Source organism: Suricata suricatta, chromosome 3, assembly GCF_006229205.1.
Source record: "Suricata suricatta isolate VVHF042 chromosome 3, meerkat_22Aug2017_6uvM2_HiC, whole genome shotgun sequence".
Lineage (NCBI taxonomy): Eukaryota > Metazoa > Chordata > Mammalia > Carnivora > Herpestidae > Suricata > Suricata suricatta.
The window spans coordinates 129678022-129696618 of NC_043702.1; the positions used below are offsets into that span (position 1 = coordinate 129678022).

The 18597-nt window shown below is 37.3% G+C and overlaps 1 protein-coding gene across 1 annotated transcript; it reads left to right on the plus strand.

The window, feature by feature from the left end:
• Positions 1-1684: 1684 nt before the first annotated feature.
• On the plus strand, positions 1685-9344 carry PTGS2 (prostaglandin-endoperoxide synthase 2). The gene is made up of 10 exons (XM_029935176.1): positions 1685-1879; positions 2617-2733; positions 2855-2998; positions 3920-4063; positions 4486-4667; positions 5337-5420; positions 5537-5783; positions 6058-6344; positions 6923-7070; positions 7207-9344. Exons 1-10 carry the CDS (start codon positions 1828-1830, stop codon positions 7614-7616), a joined length of 1815 nt encoding a protein of 604 aa, XP_029791036.1. The 5' UTR covers positions 1685-1827; the 3' UTR covers positions 7617-9344.
• The last annotated feature ends 9253 nt before the right edge of the window (positions 9345-18597 follow it).

Here is an 18597-nt window from a genome sequence, read left to right on the forward strand (position 1 = left end):
ATTTAAAGTGAAATAGAAAAGTGGAATCATTTAGAAAAAATTATGCTGTTAGTGAAAATTTCACAGACGACGGAGTACAGTAAGTGGGAGTGTCAGAAATGGAATGATTAAACATGACTAGAGGAGGAGAAAGCTTCCTGGACGAGATGGAATTTTAGTCACTTGTGTCTCATGTAAAATTAGATACTGTGCGCATTAAGCAAATGGTAAGAAAAAAAATTCCAAAGGAGTCTCTTTTTTTCTTCAAAACTTCTACAGATTGTCGTATCTGGTGTAGATTTACTTCAGGTTTTATGTTGTTTTTTCCGTTAGTGCGAAGAATGTATGGCTTAACTGAGATTTTTATTCTCCACTTTGCTGCTATCTCTCTCTCTCTCTCTCTCTCTCTCTCTCTCTCTCTCTCTTTCTCTCTCCTCTCTCCTCTTCCTTCCTTCCTTCCTTCCTTCTTGCTTGGATTTCACCCTCATACTACCAAAAGATATTAAATAAAAACAAAGGACAATGAAATTCATAATTGTCAAAATCATCCATCTTTTCTATCCTCTTTCACTCAATTCCTCATCTAATCTTGTTCCAAAATGAGAACAGAAATTTTGTACTAATAAATAAATAAGCCTAGACAACTGAAAAATAAATGCAGTCTTGTACTTTGATCCATTGCCACATTCATCATCTTGGAAAAGTGGACAGAAAAGACAAAAAAGCGAATTTGAAGGGTTTTGTTCCTTTTATGTGTATCTCCTGTGAAGTGAACCGCGGTGCCGAGAGAGAAATGCTTTAAAGCAGATGTTTCGGACATTTATTTAGTGTCCCCGCAGACCCTGGGCCTCTCGCCTCCCTTTTTTCTTTGGAGAGGAAACGTTCTCTCTCGTGGTGATGGCTCAAGCTCTGATGGACTATTTACAGGATAACTGCTAAGGAGTTGTATTGTGGAGAGGAATTAACATTTTCTTCCCCTCTCTCCAAGAAGCATGGAAGGGGTGGTTTTGTGGAGAACAACATTTATGTTAAAACAGCTTAGCTTTAAAGAGAAGTCATGGATATGTATACTGGCTATAGCTATTATATTTCATCCGGCCAAATAAAGTGATGTATTTGCTGCATATACACCAGGTTAAGGGTCGTCACTAAAATCGTGACACGTTTGAAATACATGACGTGTAAAACATGTCAGCCTTTCTTGGCCCAGTCTGTCCAGACTGTGACTCCTCCGGCCCCCCAAAGATGTGAAGATGAGACACGGGGGCGGCAGAGCCGGGGGATTCCCTGCGCTCTGGGACCTGCAGGCTCTCGGATTCCGGGAGAGGAAGCCGGGCGTCCCCCCTCCCTCCAAGGGGATCCGCCGAGGCACCGGGTCCGGAAAGCTCCGGGTCAAAGACTGGGAGGAAGGGAATCTGGCGCAAATTGCACTCCGGAGCTCAGGGATTGGGGGAGGTGAACCGTGAGACCGGAGCACGGAGGAGGGCCACTCGCTTTGCACCCGCCTTGGGGAAGCCGAGGGCAGCTACTCAGGTTTCCGATTTTCTCATTTGCGTGGGTAATACTCCAGCCCCCGCTCGGGTCTTACGCAATTAAGTAGACAGGGGGAGGGGGAGAGTTGGGGGGGGTTCAAAGAAAAAGAGGCGGAAAGAAACAGTCACGTAGTCACGTGGGCTTGGTTTTCTGGCATAAAAGGAGGGTTCTCTCCGTTAGCTTCCAGTTGTCAAACGACTCGCAGCGAGCGGCAGGATACGCTCGGGAACATCGCACAGCGCCACCTCCAGCTCTGCCGCCGGGAGCCCAAGTACGGCAACGCCTCCGCCCGCCCGCGCTCCGCCCGCCGCCGGGATGCTCGTCCGCGCGCTGCTGCTCTGCGCCGCCCTGGCGCTCTGCCGTGCAGGTGGGTACCTGGCGCCCCGCACCGGGGGCTCCTCGGCTCCGTAACCCCGGCCGAGGTTCCTCCCCGAACTCCCGGGTCCTCGCTGCTGTGAACAGTTCCGGAATGGAGACGATGTTTGACTTGGTAAAGAGGTTGGCGCGTTGGAGTGCAAAAGAACTGGGTGTATAATTCACCTTTACCACCAGCTCTCATCGTCATGAGGCAGTTACTTAACCGGTGTGGGTGTCACTTTCTCTTCTTGCTAAAGGGGAATAGTGATACTTATTTGCAGATTTGTTACTGTGACAGGACAGGAGCGAACAATATATGTGAAATGCTTGTGTGTGGTGCCTACTATTAGGGAACAGGAGTAAATATTTTAAAAAACAAGCTGTAATTTTACATTGAAATTTACCCTAAATTTTGATTAATGCACTAGATATGTCCACTTTAGTTTTGAAAGAGCTACTTTTTTGAGCTCCTTAAGTATGCTGAACATCTAAAATGTTACTAAGAAAAAGCTTAGCAACATGACTAATGTGGTTGAATATGGTTGGATATTATTACCCTTATTTAGAAAAGGGAGTTGGTATTTTCATGATCATTGTATGTGACAGGTTAAAAAGTTGTTTTCCCATAACTACCTGTACCTTTTTTGAATTTATTAATGTAAAGTTGACCTATAGTATGTAAAACAACCAAATGTTTAAGATTAAGAAACTAAAAAATGACATACACTGACCTTACTTTTATTATAGCAAATCCTTGCTGTTCCAACCCATGCCAAAACCAAGGTGTCTGTCTGAGCATCGGATTTGACCAGTATAAGTGTGACTGTACCCGAACAGGATTTTACGGCGAAAACTGTTCAACTCGTAAGTTTGCCCTTAGGTGTCGTCAGTGGGACTGGGAATATATCCAGTTATCACTTTACAGACTAGTGCCTTATAATGGGTCCTGTTAATCTCTCCTTTTTTTTCCCTTCTTTTTTTGCAGCTGAACTTCTGACAAGAATAAAATTATTCCTGAAACCCACTCCAAATACAGTGCACTACATACTTACCCACTTCAAGGGAGTCTGGAACATTGTCAATAATATTCCCTTCCTGCGAAATACAATTATGAAATATGTGTTGACATGTAAGTACAAGTCCCTTTCTAAGGTTTTTAGCTTCCTCAAAGAAAAATGCACTTTATAAAACTTTAAGTTATTAAACCTAATCCTGAAATATGTTTTAAATCTTGTTATAAGATGACTTTAGTTTTCCTCCTATCTTAATGGCCAAAAACATTGACATTTCAGTCTCATCTGGTTTACAAAGTTCTGTCTCACTTCGAATTCTACATACACTCCTGTACACCTCTTCTACATTCACTACTCTTGCCAATTTGTGAAGCAAGTGTGGTCCAGTTGTTTACTAAATGTCCATGGGCCACAGCGTGGCATCCATTAAAATAAATGGCTAATCTGCATTTGGGTCAGCAAGAAAATAACTTTATTTCTAAAGTGGGTGTCATGCCCAGACATTCCTTCATAGGCCTCTTAAGTAGTAAGTAGATGATTATTTGAAAACTTAAGATGGCTAGATCATGTTTTGTGTAAAGTATATATACTTCACTAAAGATGCATTTATTTTTTTAATGATTATTTATTTTTGAGAGAGAGAGAGAGAGAAAGAGAGAGAGAGCCAAGAGAGAGTGAGCTGGGAAGGGATACAGAGAGAGAGGGAGACACAAAATCCAAAACAGGCTCCAGGCTCCGAGATATCAGCATAGAGACAGACATGGGGCTTGAACTCACAAACTGGGAAGTCATGACCTGAGCCCAAATCGACCGAGCCACCCAGGCACCCCAAAGATGTATTTTGATCAATTGCTCTTTCTGATTGTCTTAGTACAGCAGCAGTCAGACTTTAAAGTATAACTATTTTATAATAAGTTATCTTTGTTGGCATTAAATTCAGTCTTTAATGCAACTTTGCCCATGTTACACTAAAAATGAACATTGGTGTGTCTTGCATATGGGAAAAATTAAAACAACTTTTTTCTTGAAAATTTCAGCCAGATCACATTTGATTGAGAGCCCGCCAACTTACAATGTGAACTATGGCTATAAAAGCTGGGAAGCCTTTTCCAACCTCTCTTATTACACCAGAGCTCTTCCCCCTGTGGCCGGTGACTGCCCGACGCCCATGGGTGTGAAAGGTGAGTGTGGGGAGGTACAGAGGTAGTCCCGGCAGTAGGGACCAGATCGCTAGCTAAAACATTCAACCCTGAACTGTCATTAATATGTTAATAAAAGCACTGATTTTTTGCTTTCTTATGGATATCTGTGGAGTTTTGTTTTGTTTTGTTTAATTTTGAGGGTGTAAACTAGTCCATGAAAGTGAATAGACATTTTGGTATAACGTCTTCATGTTTTCAAATTCTTTCATTAATACTGAATTAAAACTAGTTAAAATACTAGTTAAAATAGATAACATCATTCAATAAGGTGTTCCCCTGTATCTTAAAACTTGCATTTACATTATAATCCTCATGGTTGTATTTCTCCTGCAAGTCTTCATTTACTATCTGCTTCCCTGAATATGTAGATAAATTCTTATCTTACCTTTCTCATTTTTCAGGCAAGAAAGAGCTTCCTGATTCAAAAGAGATTGTGGAAAAATTTCTTCTAAGAAGAAAGTTTATTCCTGACCCCCAGGGCACAAATATGATGTTTGCTTTCTTTGCCCAACACTTCACCCATCAGTTTTTCAAGACAGATCATAAGCGAGGACCAGCTTTCACCAAAGGACTGGGCCATGGGGTAAGACAGAATTAAATTGGAATTATAGCAAAACTCATACTGAGTGCTAATATTAACAGCCATATACATATATATATATGTATGTATATTTGCTACACTAAATAATTCTCCCTCTTTTTAAAAAGTGCCCTGTCTATAAAAAAAAACCTTAATGGAATTTCCACTTTAATTCACTGTTAAGAAAAAGACGCACATGCACACACACGTACATACATACAGATGTTATTATTTGTAATTTGACTCTTGTATTTTTAGTTTAAAATATTAGCATTGTAAAAAGTCGTCTCTCCAAACTTTTGTTGGTACCCTGATTATGCTGCTTTACATATTATGAGATTTTTGCAGTGTTATTATCCCTTAGAATTCAGTGACACAGTTTCAGTTTATCAGTAAGAATTTTATATCAATAATACATTTTCTGATGCTTATTAAAAGAAATACTACATAGTCATAGTGAAGCGTATTATATATTTATAAGCTCCACATGAGATACTAAATACCTTTAAATACAAGCGACCTATATAGGTTTGTAGTGTTAGCGGATAAATTAATTTAGTATTTTGTGGCTGTGAGAAAAATAGGTGGTTTATCAAACCATTTAGTGATATATTATAGACACTTTGTAGAACATCATAAGCAACAAATTAAAATTTTTCCATCCTCTTCCAGGTGGACTTAAATCATGTTTATGGTGAAACTTTGGATAGACAGCATAAACTGCGCCTCTTCAAGGACGGAAAAATGAAATACCAGGTTTGTTCCCTCTGAGTATTAAGAATTAGTGACGAGTCACCACTTACGCGTATTCAAAAATCTGTACTGATGAAGATATAACATCTTGATTACTGTTGTTGTTATTATTTTTTTAGATAATTGGTGGAGAGGTGTATCCTCCCACAGTCAAAGACACTCAGGTCGAGATGATCTACCCACCTCACGTTCCTGAACACCTGCGGTTTGCTGTGGGCCAGGAGGTCTTTGGTCTGGTGCCTGGCCTGATGATGTATGCCACGATCTGGCTGCGAGAACACAACAGAGTGTGTGATGTGCTTAAACAGGAGCATCCAGAATGGGATGATGAGCGGCTGTTCCAGACGAGCAGGCTAATACTGATAGGTAAACAAGAAGAGGAGTCAAGTTAAATAAAACCCTCTTCCCCAGAGAAAGCTAGTTGCCTTTGGTATGTTTTAAGTAGTTCTGGGAGAACGTAGTGAATGGAAAATCACATGCTACATATGACTGCCGTCTTTGAGCATGGCTGGTAATAGAAATACCTTTTGTTTTGATGGTACAAAGGAAAAACCAAAAGTGAAGGTAAATTGCATTTCCACTGCTTAAAGGTTGGTAATCAGAGAATTAATGCTCTAAATTTTTTATTTTGTGTAAATAGGAGAAACCATTAAGATTGTGATCGAAGACTATGTACAGCACTTGAGTGGCTATCATTTCAAACTGAAGTTTGACCCAGAGCTGCTTTTCAACCAACAATTCCAGTACCAAAACCGTATTGCTGCTGAGTTTAACACCCTCTACCACTGGCATCCCCTTCTGCCTGACACCTTGCAAATAGATGACCAGGAGTACAACTTTCAGCAGTTTGTCTACAACAACTCTATATTACTGGAACATGGGCTGACCCAGTTCGTGGAATCATTCAGCAGGCAGATTGCTGGCAGGGTAAGCCTTATTATTGAAAAACGAAATGAAGGATTAGTCAGTAACTAGAATTTCTGCCCTTGAAATGATTTTTCTTAAACTTACTGAAAGAGTAATTATTTTGTTAGTCAATTCTTTTTTTGAAAAAAGTCTACCATTTTTTTGGAAAAGTCTGAACTTGTAGTCAGTCTACCTCTATCAAATAGAAATAGGTAGTCATACATGAAAAATATTTTCAAAAACTTCATATAATTGTAATTATATAATCTATAGATCATAGAAATAAATATTTCTTAATTTTTTAATGTTTATTTATTTTTGAGAAAGAGAAAGACAGAGTACAAGAATCCAAACCAGGCTGAGCTGACCTGGGGCTTGAACTCACGAACTGTAATATCATGACCTGAGCCAGAGCCAGACACTCAGCCATTGAACCACCCAGGTGCCCCTAGAAATAAATATTTCTAACTTAGATAGTTTAGGTCTCAACTGGGAACATCAGTCTTATCACTTTGTACCCAAGGAATGAATGTTTAAAACAGAAATCACCATAAAGATGCCTAAAAATTTTGTCCTACAATTTCATTTATTTTCCATAGGTTGCTGGTGGTAGGAATGTTCCAGCTGCAGTGCAGCAAGTAGCAAAGGCCTCAATCGACCAGAGCAGACAGATGAAATACCAGTCTCTTAATGAGTATCGCAAACGCTTTCGGCTGAAGCCCTATACATCATTTGAAGAACTTACAGGTAAGAAACTTCTTAAAAGAACCAAAGGTCAAGTAGAAACAACAGAGAAGTTGAAAGCAAATTGAGCAAAGGATTAAAACATTTTTTTAAAGAAATTTTTACATTGGTTGTATATCTGTCTTTGTCACCTTCACAGGAGAGAAGGAAATGGCTGCGGGGTTAGAAGCACTTTATGGTGATATTGATGCCATGGAACTGTATCCTGCCCTTCTGGTAGAAAAGCCTCGCCCAGATGCCATCTTTGGTGAGACCATGGTAGAAATGGGAGCACCATTCTCTTTGAAAGGACTTATGGGTAATCCTATATGTTCACCTGACTACTGGAAGCCTAGCACTTTTGGTGGAGAAGTAGGTTTTAAAATCATCAACACTGCCTCGATTCAGTCTCTCATCTGCAATAACGTGAAGGGCTGTCCTTTTACTGCATTCAGTGTTCAAGATCCACAGCTCACCAAAACAGTCACCATAAATGCAAGCTCTTCACACTCCGGACTGGATGATATCAATCCCACAGTACTGCTGAAAGAACGTTCAACTGAACTGTAGAAGGCTATTAATCCTATTTATTTATTTATATGGACTATTTCTTTTAACTTAATTATTTAATATTTATGTTAAACTCCTTATGTTACTTAACATCTTCTGTTAAGGAGAAAGGGGTCATACTTGTGAAGATTTTCATGTCATTGTTTTAAAGATGTCATTTCTTCAGGTTAAAGGGGAAAACAGTTTTCATTCTTTTTTGTAAACTGATGGGAAATGAGATTAACATCCTTTTACTTGAATTTTAGTTTATATTATTTATAATAAGAACAAAAGCAACGCTGTTTGGACATTTAAATGCTGGTCCAAGATGGCCGTGCTGCAAGTTTTTTGTCCGGTGTATCCACCATGATGCATTAGAAGCAACTACCTGTGCCTGTTCCTTTTCTTTCCTTCTGGTAGCCACTGTGCTGGGAGAAACTCTCTTCTGATCAGTTTACTCCTTCTTTTTTATTTTCTTGGTTTTAAGATCTGAGTTCATCTTTCTGTGGACTCTATTTTCTTTCTTATCTTTTTCCTCTGTGTCCATTTTTGTACCTGAACTTTTGCAAGTTTTCAGGAAAACCTCAACTCAGGACTACTAGTAATCTAGCTCCTCTTAAGAAAAATGAAAGAGAAAAAAAAAACAGCCCTTAAAAAAGGCCTCTACAAAAGGGCATACATGAAGTGAAAAGCAGAGAACTTTATTTATAGTTCATTTTAACCATACGTAATGGAAGAAGCCTCTTTGTAGGCTTACATGTAGGCTTTGAACGCATTACTGAGAACTGTGGGGGCTCTTGATAGAAGAAAATTGTATTTCTATTCTAATGAATGTCCTTTCTTCTTGAAAAACAAAACCAAACAGTTCCTGAATAGCTCCCAGGAAGAACATGTTTCTTCTTTTCCACATCTCATTGTCAGCTGACATTTGCTGGTACTGTATACTACATAATTTATTGAGGATTATTATTTATGTTTTGTTAGGATGTTATTATAAACTACGTTTAGGCTGCAATCATTGATTTTTTTGCATTATGTGAGAATCAGTATATCTTCTTTGAGATTAAGTCTCTGAATTATTTTGTAAACTACAAGAGAAATTACTAGATTAAAATTTCTGAATAAATTTCCAGTAACCCAACTCTGGTATATTGAAATATGGAAGGTTTACCCATACACCAGCCCACAGAGAACACTGTGTCTCATTAGCCTGGGTGTGCCACAATACTGACCTTTTATACATTTTTGAAGGACCTGTGGATCCTTCATTAACTCATTCAGCTATAACTTATTGAGGAGACGTGTGCAAAGCACTGTGAGTTTTAATAGTTTTTAAATCAAGCACTGATTACAGATAACATCAGTCTTTGTAAATAATTGAAAAAGCATGTTTTTTTAGATAGAGAAAATGGAATTTTATTAAAGGAAATAACTCAGGGGCTTTTTTAAGATTTTATGTTTAAAAATTTATAGTTAATTTATAGTTAATAAAGAAATAGTCAATATTAGAAAGATTTATATAAAAAACTGTTAGCTTCACTGATTTAAAAAACTTTTATTAACATCAACTGGCTGGCCAAACCTAAGAAATTGGAATATAATATACAAAGGTTTTGGTGCCTAAGACAAATGTGTATTTAAATTAATTTAATGTCAGATGTAACTGTTGAAACAAATGACTGTTTATTTTTTATACTATTTAAGAATGGAAAAATCTCTTCTGCAATAAATTTTGACTGTTTCCATACATCTTTATCATAAGACCTATGATTTCTCTAAAGTGCCATACTTAAATCATTGTCTTGTATTTTCCTATCTATTCCAAACTATACTGACCCTTAATGAAATGGTTCTGCCCTCAGAGAGAGACTTCCTACGGTCACTATGTATTATTCTTATTCACTGCAACACTAAGTTGGAAAATGTGTGCTTTGTGCTATAGGAGACAGCAATAAACTTGTTTTCATTGCCTCATGTAGAAGAAGGGAAAAGACCAAGTACACAGAAAGCAAAAAGAAGACAAAATTGCTAAGGAGGCACAAAATTAAAAGGAAGTTCAAAGAGAGGATGCTGTAGTCAGTTGGGCAAGTCATTAATACCTGGCTGATGGACTTTGGTTGTACTCCTAATCTTTATATTTTGGTAATATCAATATTCACATGGGCCACCTACTTAACATCCTACCTGGCTTTTCTCTTCCTTGGCCGTCCCGTGATACCTTCTTCCATCATTTCCTATGATTATACATACCTTGATCTTATCATCAATTGCTATGCCATTTCCAAAATCCTGGTTTCGATTATCTTCATCGATTCACCTTCTAGCTCACCTAGTTTAGTACTACACTTTAGCATAATACACTCTAGCTTCATTGAGCCTACTGGTCCATTACCCCATTTATCTCATTTCCTGCTGTAGGCATCTAGTTCAGTTTCCATTGCCCATCATTATATTTGCTCCTTCATTCTCTGTCTACTCTCCCTCCATTGCATACTTAACTAGCACAACTTAGTTTCAGCCCTCCGCCTAATCTGCTTATTTGACTTCTTAGTAGCATTCAGCACAAATACCTATAGTTTCCTTAGTGAGAGATTTTTTTCCCCTAGGTTTCACAGTCTGATACTCTTCTGGTCTTTCTCAGCCTTCATGGAGTCCTATTTACTCAGATTAAAAAAAAAAAAAATCTCTTCACCCTCCATTGTGTAAATTGAAATGTCTTGGTCCCCGGTTCCCCTCTATTTGTCTTTTTCCAGGTTAATCCCATACACACTCATAAATTGAGACATTAATTATCACTCCCAAATGTATGTCTGCAGAACCAATCTCCAGCTGTCAGTGACAACTTATCCACTCAAATATATGTTCAATAGCTTATTTTATAATCTCTGCTCTCTTTGCACCATATACGCAAAATAATAATCATCCAAAGTTAAGTATACCACAATCTCCTTGTTCTCAAGCAAAAACCCCTCTTTCCTTCATGTCCATAGTCAATCCAGCAGCAATCTTGTTGACTCTTACCCACAAACAAGTGCTACACCTGTCACCCTTTTTCTAACTCTAATACTACCAATCTAGTTGATGCAATTATCTGTCAATTGGTTTTCCTTCGTTTATTCTTTATCTCATTCCAAACCATTCTCCTTAGAGCAATGAGACTGATAATTTTCAAACATGCCTCAGATCATGTTCCTCTCCTGTTTGAAATCTTCCAATGGCTGCCTATTACACAATGGACAAATCCACACTCTTAATTATACCCTAGGACATCTCAGTCCCCTGCCTAACTACCCAATCTCATCTACCATAATTTCTTACCCTTGTTCACTATGTGTCCACCACATTTTTTTCTGATTAGCTCACCACCGGGGGTTCTCAAGCTGTTTCCCCTGTTTAGAATGTTCTTTTTTCTTATTTCCACATGGCTGGATCCTTCTTAACACCCAAATCTTGGCTCAAATTTCCCCTCTTAGAAAGGCCTTTTCCAACCACCTAAACTAAAGCAACTACTAAAGCTGTTTCATCTTCTTTCTGGCATTTATTTCTATTATTACCTTGATTTGTATGTTTTCTTATTATCTGAGTCCCCTCAGTAGAATTTCATGTCCAAGAAAGTAACAACCTGGTTTGCATCACTCACTTCTCTCGGAACAGTGTCTGATATTTAAAAGACATCACAAAATATTCAATAAGTATATGAGAATATGCTCATGAAGGAAGTAGAATATGTGTTGATTCTTGAAGAAAGAGTAAGATCTTAGAAAGCAAGCTATCCACTCTGGAAAAATAGTGTGGCAGTTTCTTCTAAAACTAAAAATTCCCTAACCATGTATATTAGTTTTCTATTGATGCTATGACAAATTACCATGAACTTTATGGATTAAAACAACACGAATATATTATCTACAGTTCCAGAGGTCAGAAGTAAGAAATAGATGGTATGAGTTATAAGATCAAGGTGTCAGCAGGGCTGTGTTTCTTCTGGAAACTCTAGGAGAGAATCCCTCACCTTTTTTCGCTCCTAGAAACCACCCACGTAATGTGAGTCCCTTTCTCTATCTTCAAAGCCAGCAGGGTAGCATCTTCTAATCTCCCTGACTCTGATCCTCTTGCCTCCCTCCCATAAAAACCCTTTTTATCACTTTGGGCCCAGGAAGATAATCCAGGAAAATCTCCCTTCCTCAAGATCATATTTTTTTTCACATATATGAACTCCCTTTTGTCATGTAAAGCAACATATTCACAAGTTCTGGGGATTGGCACATGGAAATCTTTGAAGGACCATTATTTTATCTGCCATATTATAAAATCCAGCAATTGTGCTCTTGGGCACTTATCCCAGAAAAATAACCTATATTCATGCAAAAATCTTTACATAAAGGTTCATAGCAACTTTATTCATAATAGCCCCAAGCAAAATAATTCAAATATCTTTCAAAAGGTTAATGGTTAAACAACTGGGGCAAACTGTGGTATATCCATATTATGGAGTAGTATGCAGCAAAAACAAATACAACTACTGATACATCAAACAACTTGGATGGAACTCAAGGGACTTATGTGAATGGAAAAAAAAAAAAAGCCAGTCTCATAAGTTACCTATTCTATGATTCTCTCTATATATAACATTCTGGAAATAACAAAAATATAAGGAAAGACAGAACTGTGATTTCCAAATTAGAATTGCAGGGTAGGTATAGTTATAAAAGGGTAGCATGAGGGAGACTTGTGCTGATTGAATATTTTTGCAACTTGATTGAGGTGGTAGTTACACAAAGCTACATATGTGCCATAATCGCATAGAACTATGCACACACACTCACACAAATATGTATAAATAGTGAAAGCTGAGTAAAATCAGTGGATTGTACCACATAAATTTCCTGATTTTGATATCGGACTATAATTATATAAGATGACAACATTAGAGGAGGTGGTATGAAGGTTGCATGGTACCTCTCTGTACATTTCTTTGCAACATCCTATTAATCTATAGTTATTTCAAAATAAAAATTAAGAGGAAAAAGGAAGAGATGCAATGCTATTTTTGGTAGCAAGAGTAGGATTATAAGCCATTTTTTTTTTATCATATGATTTAAAGCTTACCCAAACTGCCATAATAGATTATTCTAGAGTGGACACCCAACCAAGCTGGCAAAGAAAAATTCTCTCTCACATAGTACTCATTTCAAGACATCATTCATTTATCAAGTTAAAATTTGTTAGAAATGTTTGCTTGTCTTGTGGAACATTCTCAGAACAAGTTACTCACAATCCAAGGTTTTACTGTATATAGATATAGATTGGTATCTTTGACATGTGTTAGAACTTATTTAATAATTATATTTTTAAAACTTCATATCACAGACTTAGGAAACTCTGAGCTGCTTTGTTTCCTATAGTTATCAACAAAGCTGAGGTTAAAAAAAAGAAAGATCAGAAATCACAATTGTTCCCCAACTCCATCTCCAATTCCAATGTACTAGTAAGGACTCAAACTTTTACAGAGCTTAGCCACAGTCTGGCTAGGAAGTAGAAGGGAGTTGTTTAAGATAAAGAGTAAACAGATAAATCGTTTTCTGCTTTTTATTCCAGACATAAGTCACTACTTTAAGGACTCTCAATAAACATAATCGGCATTCAAAAGTGATCAGACTGCTTTCACTATAATAATTAATTTAAATGAGGGCTCCTGGGTTGCTACACCGTTAGCTGAGCCTCCAACTCTTGGTTTCAGCTCACGTCATGATCTCACAGTTGGTAACTTCAAGCCCCACCTGGGGCTCTGTGCTAACAGCACGGAGCCTGCTTGGGATTCTCTGTCTCCTTCTCCCTCTGCCCCTCCCCCACTTGTAGACACACTTTCTTTCTCTCTGTCAAAACAAATAATTAAACATTAAACAATACATGTTTTAAAAAAATAATGTATTTAAATGCCTAAATTAAGCAAGATTTATTTCAGCATTCTACATAATTTCGCTCAGAGAAATAAATGGTCAAATTGCCTTTGAGCTGAGGCCATGGAGAAAGCTTCAGAGAAAATATTGTTATTTGATTAAATAAAGATCACAGGAACAGTTATCTTCAGTTTACTTCCCAATTTCTTTCCTAGATGTCTCATCACTGAAACCAAACGGAAGAAGTTTAAGATCTGAGTTGGTCTTGTGCCTCAGCCTCTAATGCTTCCACTTCCCCTGCTTCTGTGTCTTCATGCAAATGAACTCTGTCCAGAGAACACTCACTTGCTCTTTCATGTCGCGGATTGTTCCGAATAGGTGATGTGGAGGCATCATAGCGTGAGTTTCCCTGGCTATTACTCAATACCTGTGCATGATGACAACATTCACAAAACACAGGGTGGGGTATATTTTACACGCTCTTAAAGGAGTGTTCTCTACTTACATAGTACTCGGAAAGAAGTGAGGAAGAAAGGCCAATGGGTAAACAATCTCTCTCTGTAAGCAAAAAACAATTGGAGATGATGCAAAGGACAAGAATGTTTCTTTCATCCACACCCTGAAACTTACCATTTAAAATGTAAATATTCTGTAACTTTCTCATGGTATATTTTATATAGACTTGACAACACTATTGAGTAATGTGCTAAACATCAAGTTACTGAAATGCTGTTTATGTTTAAAAAAAGCCTTCTTCAAAGACAGAGAGAATGAGAGCCTTTGAATATCAGAAACCGTGTAATTGTACTAAAGCTTCAACTTTGGGGAATTCAACACCAAATAGATTGCTGTCGCTCTCCCTTTTCTCAGATTAATTCTCTTTACTTATTTAAAAGGTGATATGTATCATAAATATTCTTAATAAAGTGAATTTGTATAAATAGTTTAACTCAGAACATGACTTTATTTTATGTTTAAAAATTTATGACATCGTTTGAAATAGCTAGAGAGAGATTCATGGGAATTATAAAACAATTATGAATTTCTAGACTAAATGATTGAGATCTTACAAGTCAAGAACATGACTTTTCACATTCCTGATGATAATAACATGGTGGTGGACTGGCTAGATGCTTGGAGCCAGGGCATGGGTTTGGGGTTGGACAAATCTGGGCTCTGCCAATTTTAGCAGTGTGGTTACTAAGAGCTCCATGTTCTTCACATTTAAAAAGGTAAAATTGAGACAGTAATGCTTACTATAACTCAAAACAAATGACTTTTTTTCCTTTTTGGTTTTGTTTTTTTGTTTTTAATTTTTATTTACTTTCTTTCTTTTTTTTTTTTTTGAAAGAGAGAGAGAGAGAAAGAGAAAGAATCCCAAGTGGGCTCCACATTCAGCACGGAACCCAATGTGGGACTGGACCCCACAACCCCTCCTGACCTGAGCCCAAATCAAAAGTCAGACGCTCAACTGACTGAGCCACCCAGGTACCCCCTTTTTTAAGAATTTATTTCTCCAGTCATATAATAAATAGTGTTAATGATAGCATTGCACTGAGAAAATGAATCAGAAAAAGTGAAAGAAATTTAAGGCTTTAACATTGGCTTAAAGTGACATGAAGAACAAGAAATCTCTCTGAGTTTCATTTCCTTCAATTTAGGGAAGGCTACATAATTCCTCATCTCACATCTGACTCCTAAATTAATTTAATATCTACATATCTTGTAGTAACAATATACTTCTTCCTTTCTCAGTTAGTTTAATGGGTACAAGAGACCGGGATAAGAAGCTTTACAGCTCAGGAAATGTCTACCCTGTCATACTACTACAGGAAACATTATTTAAACTGTTTTTTACCTTGGTAGTACATTGGTAGACAGAATCATGCCCCCCACCTCCCTAAAGTTGTCCAGGTACTAATTACCGGAATCTGTCATATATTACATAACAAAGGCTGTGGATGGAATGAAGGTTGCTAATCATCTGACCTTAAAATAGAGATCATCCTGGATTACCTAATGTAATCATGGGAGTCCTTTTATGTGAAAGAGGGAGGCAGAAGAATCAGTGTCAGAGTGATGCAATGTGAGAAAGACTTGACCAGCTATTACTGAAGGTGGAAGAGAACCAGCGATGCAGGAACTTGGGAAACCTATATTGCTGGAAGGGGCAAGAAAACTTCTCCCCTAGAGTCTCCAGAAAGGAAGGCACGCCTCGGTTTTGGCTCAATATGACCCATTTAGGACTTCCAAACTACAGCTCTGTGAGATAATAAATTCGAATTGTTAAAACCACCAAATGTGAAGTAATCTGTTACAGCCACAGTAGGAAACTAACAAAGTAATTGCTGAGGACAGAAAAGAATAGATGTAGAGCAATGGGACCCACCTCCTATACTGGGAAGTATGTACATAAATTACTCAACATAGATATATACAGATGATCTCCCACTTATGATGATTCAACTTAATGATTTTTCAGCCTTATGATAGTGCAACAGTGATGTGCATTTACTAGAATTCACTAGAAACTGTACTTCACATTATGAATTTTGATCTTTCCTGAGCAATGCTCTCTTGTGATGCTAGGCAGGCAGCAGCCAGAGCTGCAGCTCCCAGATATAATTGCATTATAAGTCAAAGAAGATTTGTACAACAAATTGTATATTGCAAGTTGAGCACAGTCTCTTTCTAGTACTTGTTAATGTTACGGTTCCTTTTGGACTTGCTTCTTGTATCCCACAGGGACTGGAAGTGTTCTTCTTGCTTCAAGGCCCTTATTATTTGTCTTAGGTCTTGTCTTACACATTTGCTTTAAGTGTAATCTTTAAGTTAATATAATCATCAGTCAATTGAATTTCTTCAGAGATTCCCCCCCTTTTTTTGTATTCTCACTGCAAAACCTGGGTGTAGAGTTGCCTATCCTTCTTACCTGTATGCTCCCTCTCTGCTATTTCTCTTTGGGATCAACTCTAGTATATGTGTATAAATTGGAGGAGATTTAAAGAACAATGCATAATTTCTTTCTTGAAATTAAAATATAAAATTAAAGCTTCTGTGTTTATTGCAGCATTATTTATAATAGCTAAGGTATGGAAGCAAGTCAGGTGTCCAATGATAGATAAATGGATAAGGAAAGATGTGTACATATACACGGTAGAATATTAGTCAGCCATAAAAAAGAGATCTTGCTATTTGTGACAACATGGATGGACCTAGAGGGTATTGTGCTAAGTGAAATAAGTCACACAAAGAACAATATCATACAATTTTACTTATATGTGTAATCTAAAAACCAAACCAAATAAACCAAACAAAAGCAGAAACAGACCCATAAATACAGAGGATAAACTGATGGTTGCCAGAGGGGAGGATGGGCAAAATGGGTGAAGGGTAGTGGGAGATACAGTCTTCCAGTATGGAATGAATAAATCATGGGATAAAAGGTTCAGCACAGGGAATATAGTCAATAGTGTTGCATGGTGACAGATGGTAGCTACACTTGTGGTAAACATTGCATAAGGTATAGAGTTGTTGAATCATTATGTTATACATCTGGAACTAATATAACATTATGTGTCAACTACATTTCAATTTAAAAAAATTGAAAATGAAAGCCTCCACTTGTAAAATAAGTGTAACACTGCTACATTTCATCCTTTCCCCCAACATAATGTCAGTTCAGATAAGAAAAAAAAAACTGGTCAGATACTTCATGCCCAATATGCTGTAGCTTTAATAAGATTCAGAAAGAGGAGGCAAGTTAAACTGGGGATTATCACAGGTGAAATTAAAAAAAAAAGCATTTAGAGTCAGAAAAACTTGTGTGTTCAATAAATTTACCTCTTTTCAACGCTTCCTTATTATTCTGTATATTACTGAGTCTTTATTATGGAATTATGATATTCATTTTTTATTCTTTGCATGAAGCTCAGTACTTTGAGCACCCAAAATACTTATTAGCTTTTTTTGAGTGGATATGCCACATCTACCATAAAAAGAGACTTGCAAATCAGAAGACTAAATTACTCTAGTAAGATAAAGAAAGTTACTGCTTTGTGGATGGACTCTTTTGCTGTCACAGACTGTTTATAAATCTGTTAAAAGCTGCTCACCTAAAATAAAAAACAGCAACAACACAAAAATTGTCATACAGTTTCAAATAGTTCTTTAAGCCCTTGATCATGACCCAAGTTAAGAACCTTAGAGCAGTGGCTTCTCCTGTAGTTAAAGGGAATCTGTAACAAGTTGGAAAAGACTGAAGAGACATATACAAGGAGAAATGCTTTCAACTAAGAATCAAATTTTGCCATGAATTTACTTAATAAGTTATTTAAAGGGGTTTTGGTAGAAAACGCCAGAGGAAAGGTTGATCTTCATAATCTTTAGGTCTCTTTTAATTTTGAGTTTCCTATCACTCTCTGTGGATCTTCTGGTTTATAAAGTGAGGGTGTTGTTGTTATGAATTGAATGTATTTCTCCAAAATCCATATGTTGAAGTTCTAACCCCAAGTGTGGCTATAGTTGAAGATGGTGCCTCTAAGGAAGTCATTAGAGGTAAGCAAGGTCATAAAGTTGGCGTCCTGATATAACAGGATTAGTTATAGTTGGTATATCCAGACAATGGACTATATTATTCAGTGCTAAAAAGAAATGCTATATGAAGCCATGAAAAGACATGGGGAAACCTTAAATGCATATTGCTAAGTGAGAAGGTGGCCTTCTATAATCCAGGGAGAGAACCTTAATAAGGAACTCAGTCTGTAGTATTTTGTTATATGGCAGCCCAAGCTAACTAATACAGTTGGATAAACCCTAAGATTTTAGTATTGTTTTTATTTCCATAATGTCATGAATCTCTACTTAGTCCCATTTAGGTCCAAGAAGCAACTATAGAGGGCATCCCTTGCATCTTTTGCAAAATTATTCCTTGGGGTATCCCATATTAGGTTTCCTATATTTGGTAGACTTTACTATCTCAAATGTACTTTTACCAATGAGAAAAAGAAATGTGCACTATATTGATTAAAGATGATTACTTAAGAAAGAAGGAAGCATCATTTAAAATGCCATTGAATGTATTGTTTTAACAGTGGTCTGAATAT

What these genes read in the sequence shown, in the direction of transcription:
- PTGS2 (XM_029935176.1), top strand. Translation starts at nt 1,828, where the DNA reads ATGCTCGTCCGCGCGCTGCTGCTCTGCGCCGCCCTGGCGCTCTGCCGT. An exon ending in CCTGGCGCTCTGCCGTGCAG is followed by an intron (nt 1,880 to 2,616) that starts GTGGGTACCTGG and finishes CTTTTATTATAG; the next exon opens with CAAATCCTTGCTGTTCCAAC. An exon ending in CCAAAGGACTGGGCCATGGG is followed by an intron (nt 4,668 to 5,336) that starts GTAAGACAGAAT and finishes ATCCTCTTCCAG; the next exon opens with GTGGACTTAAATCATGTTTA.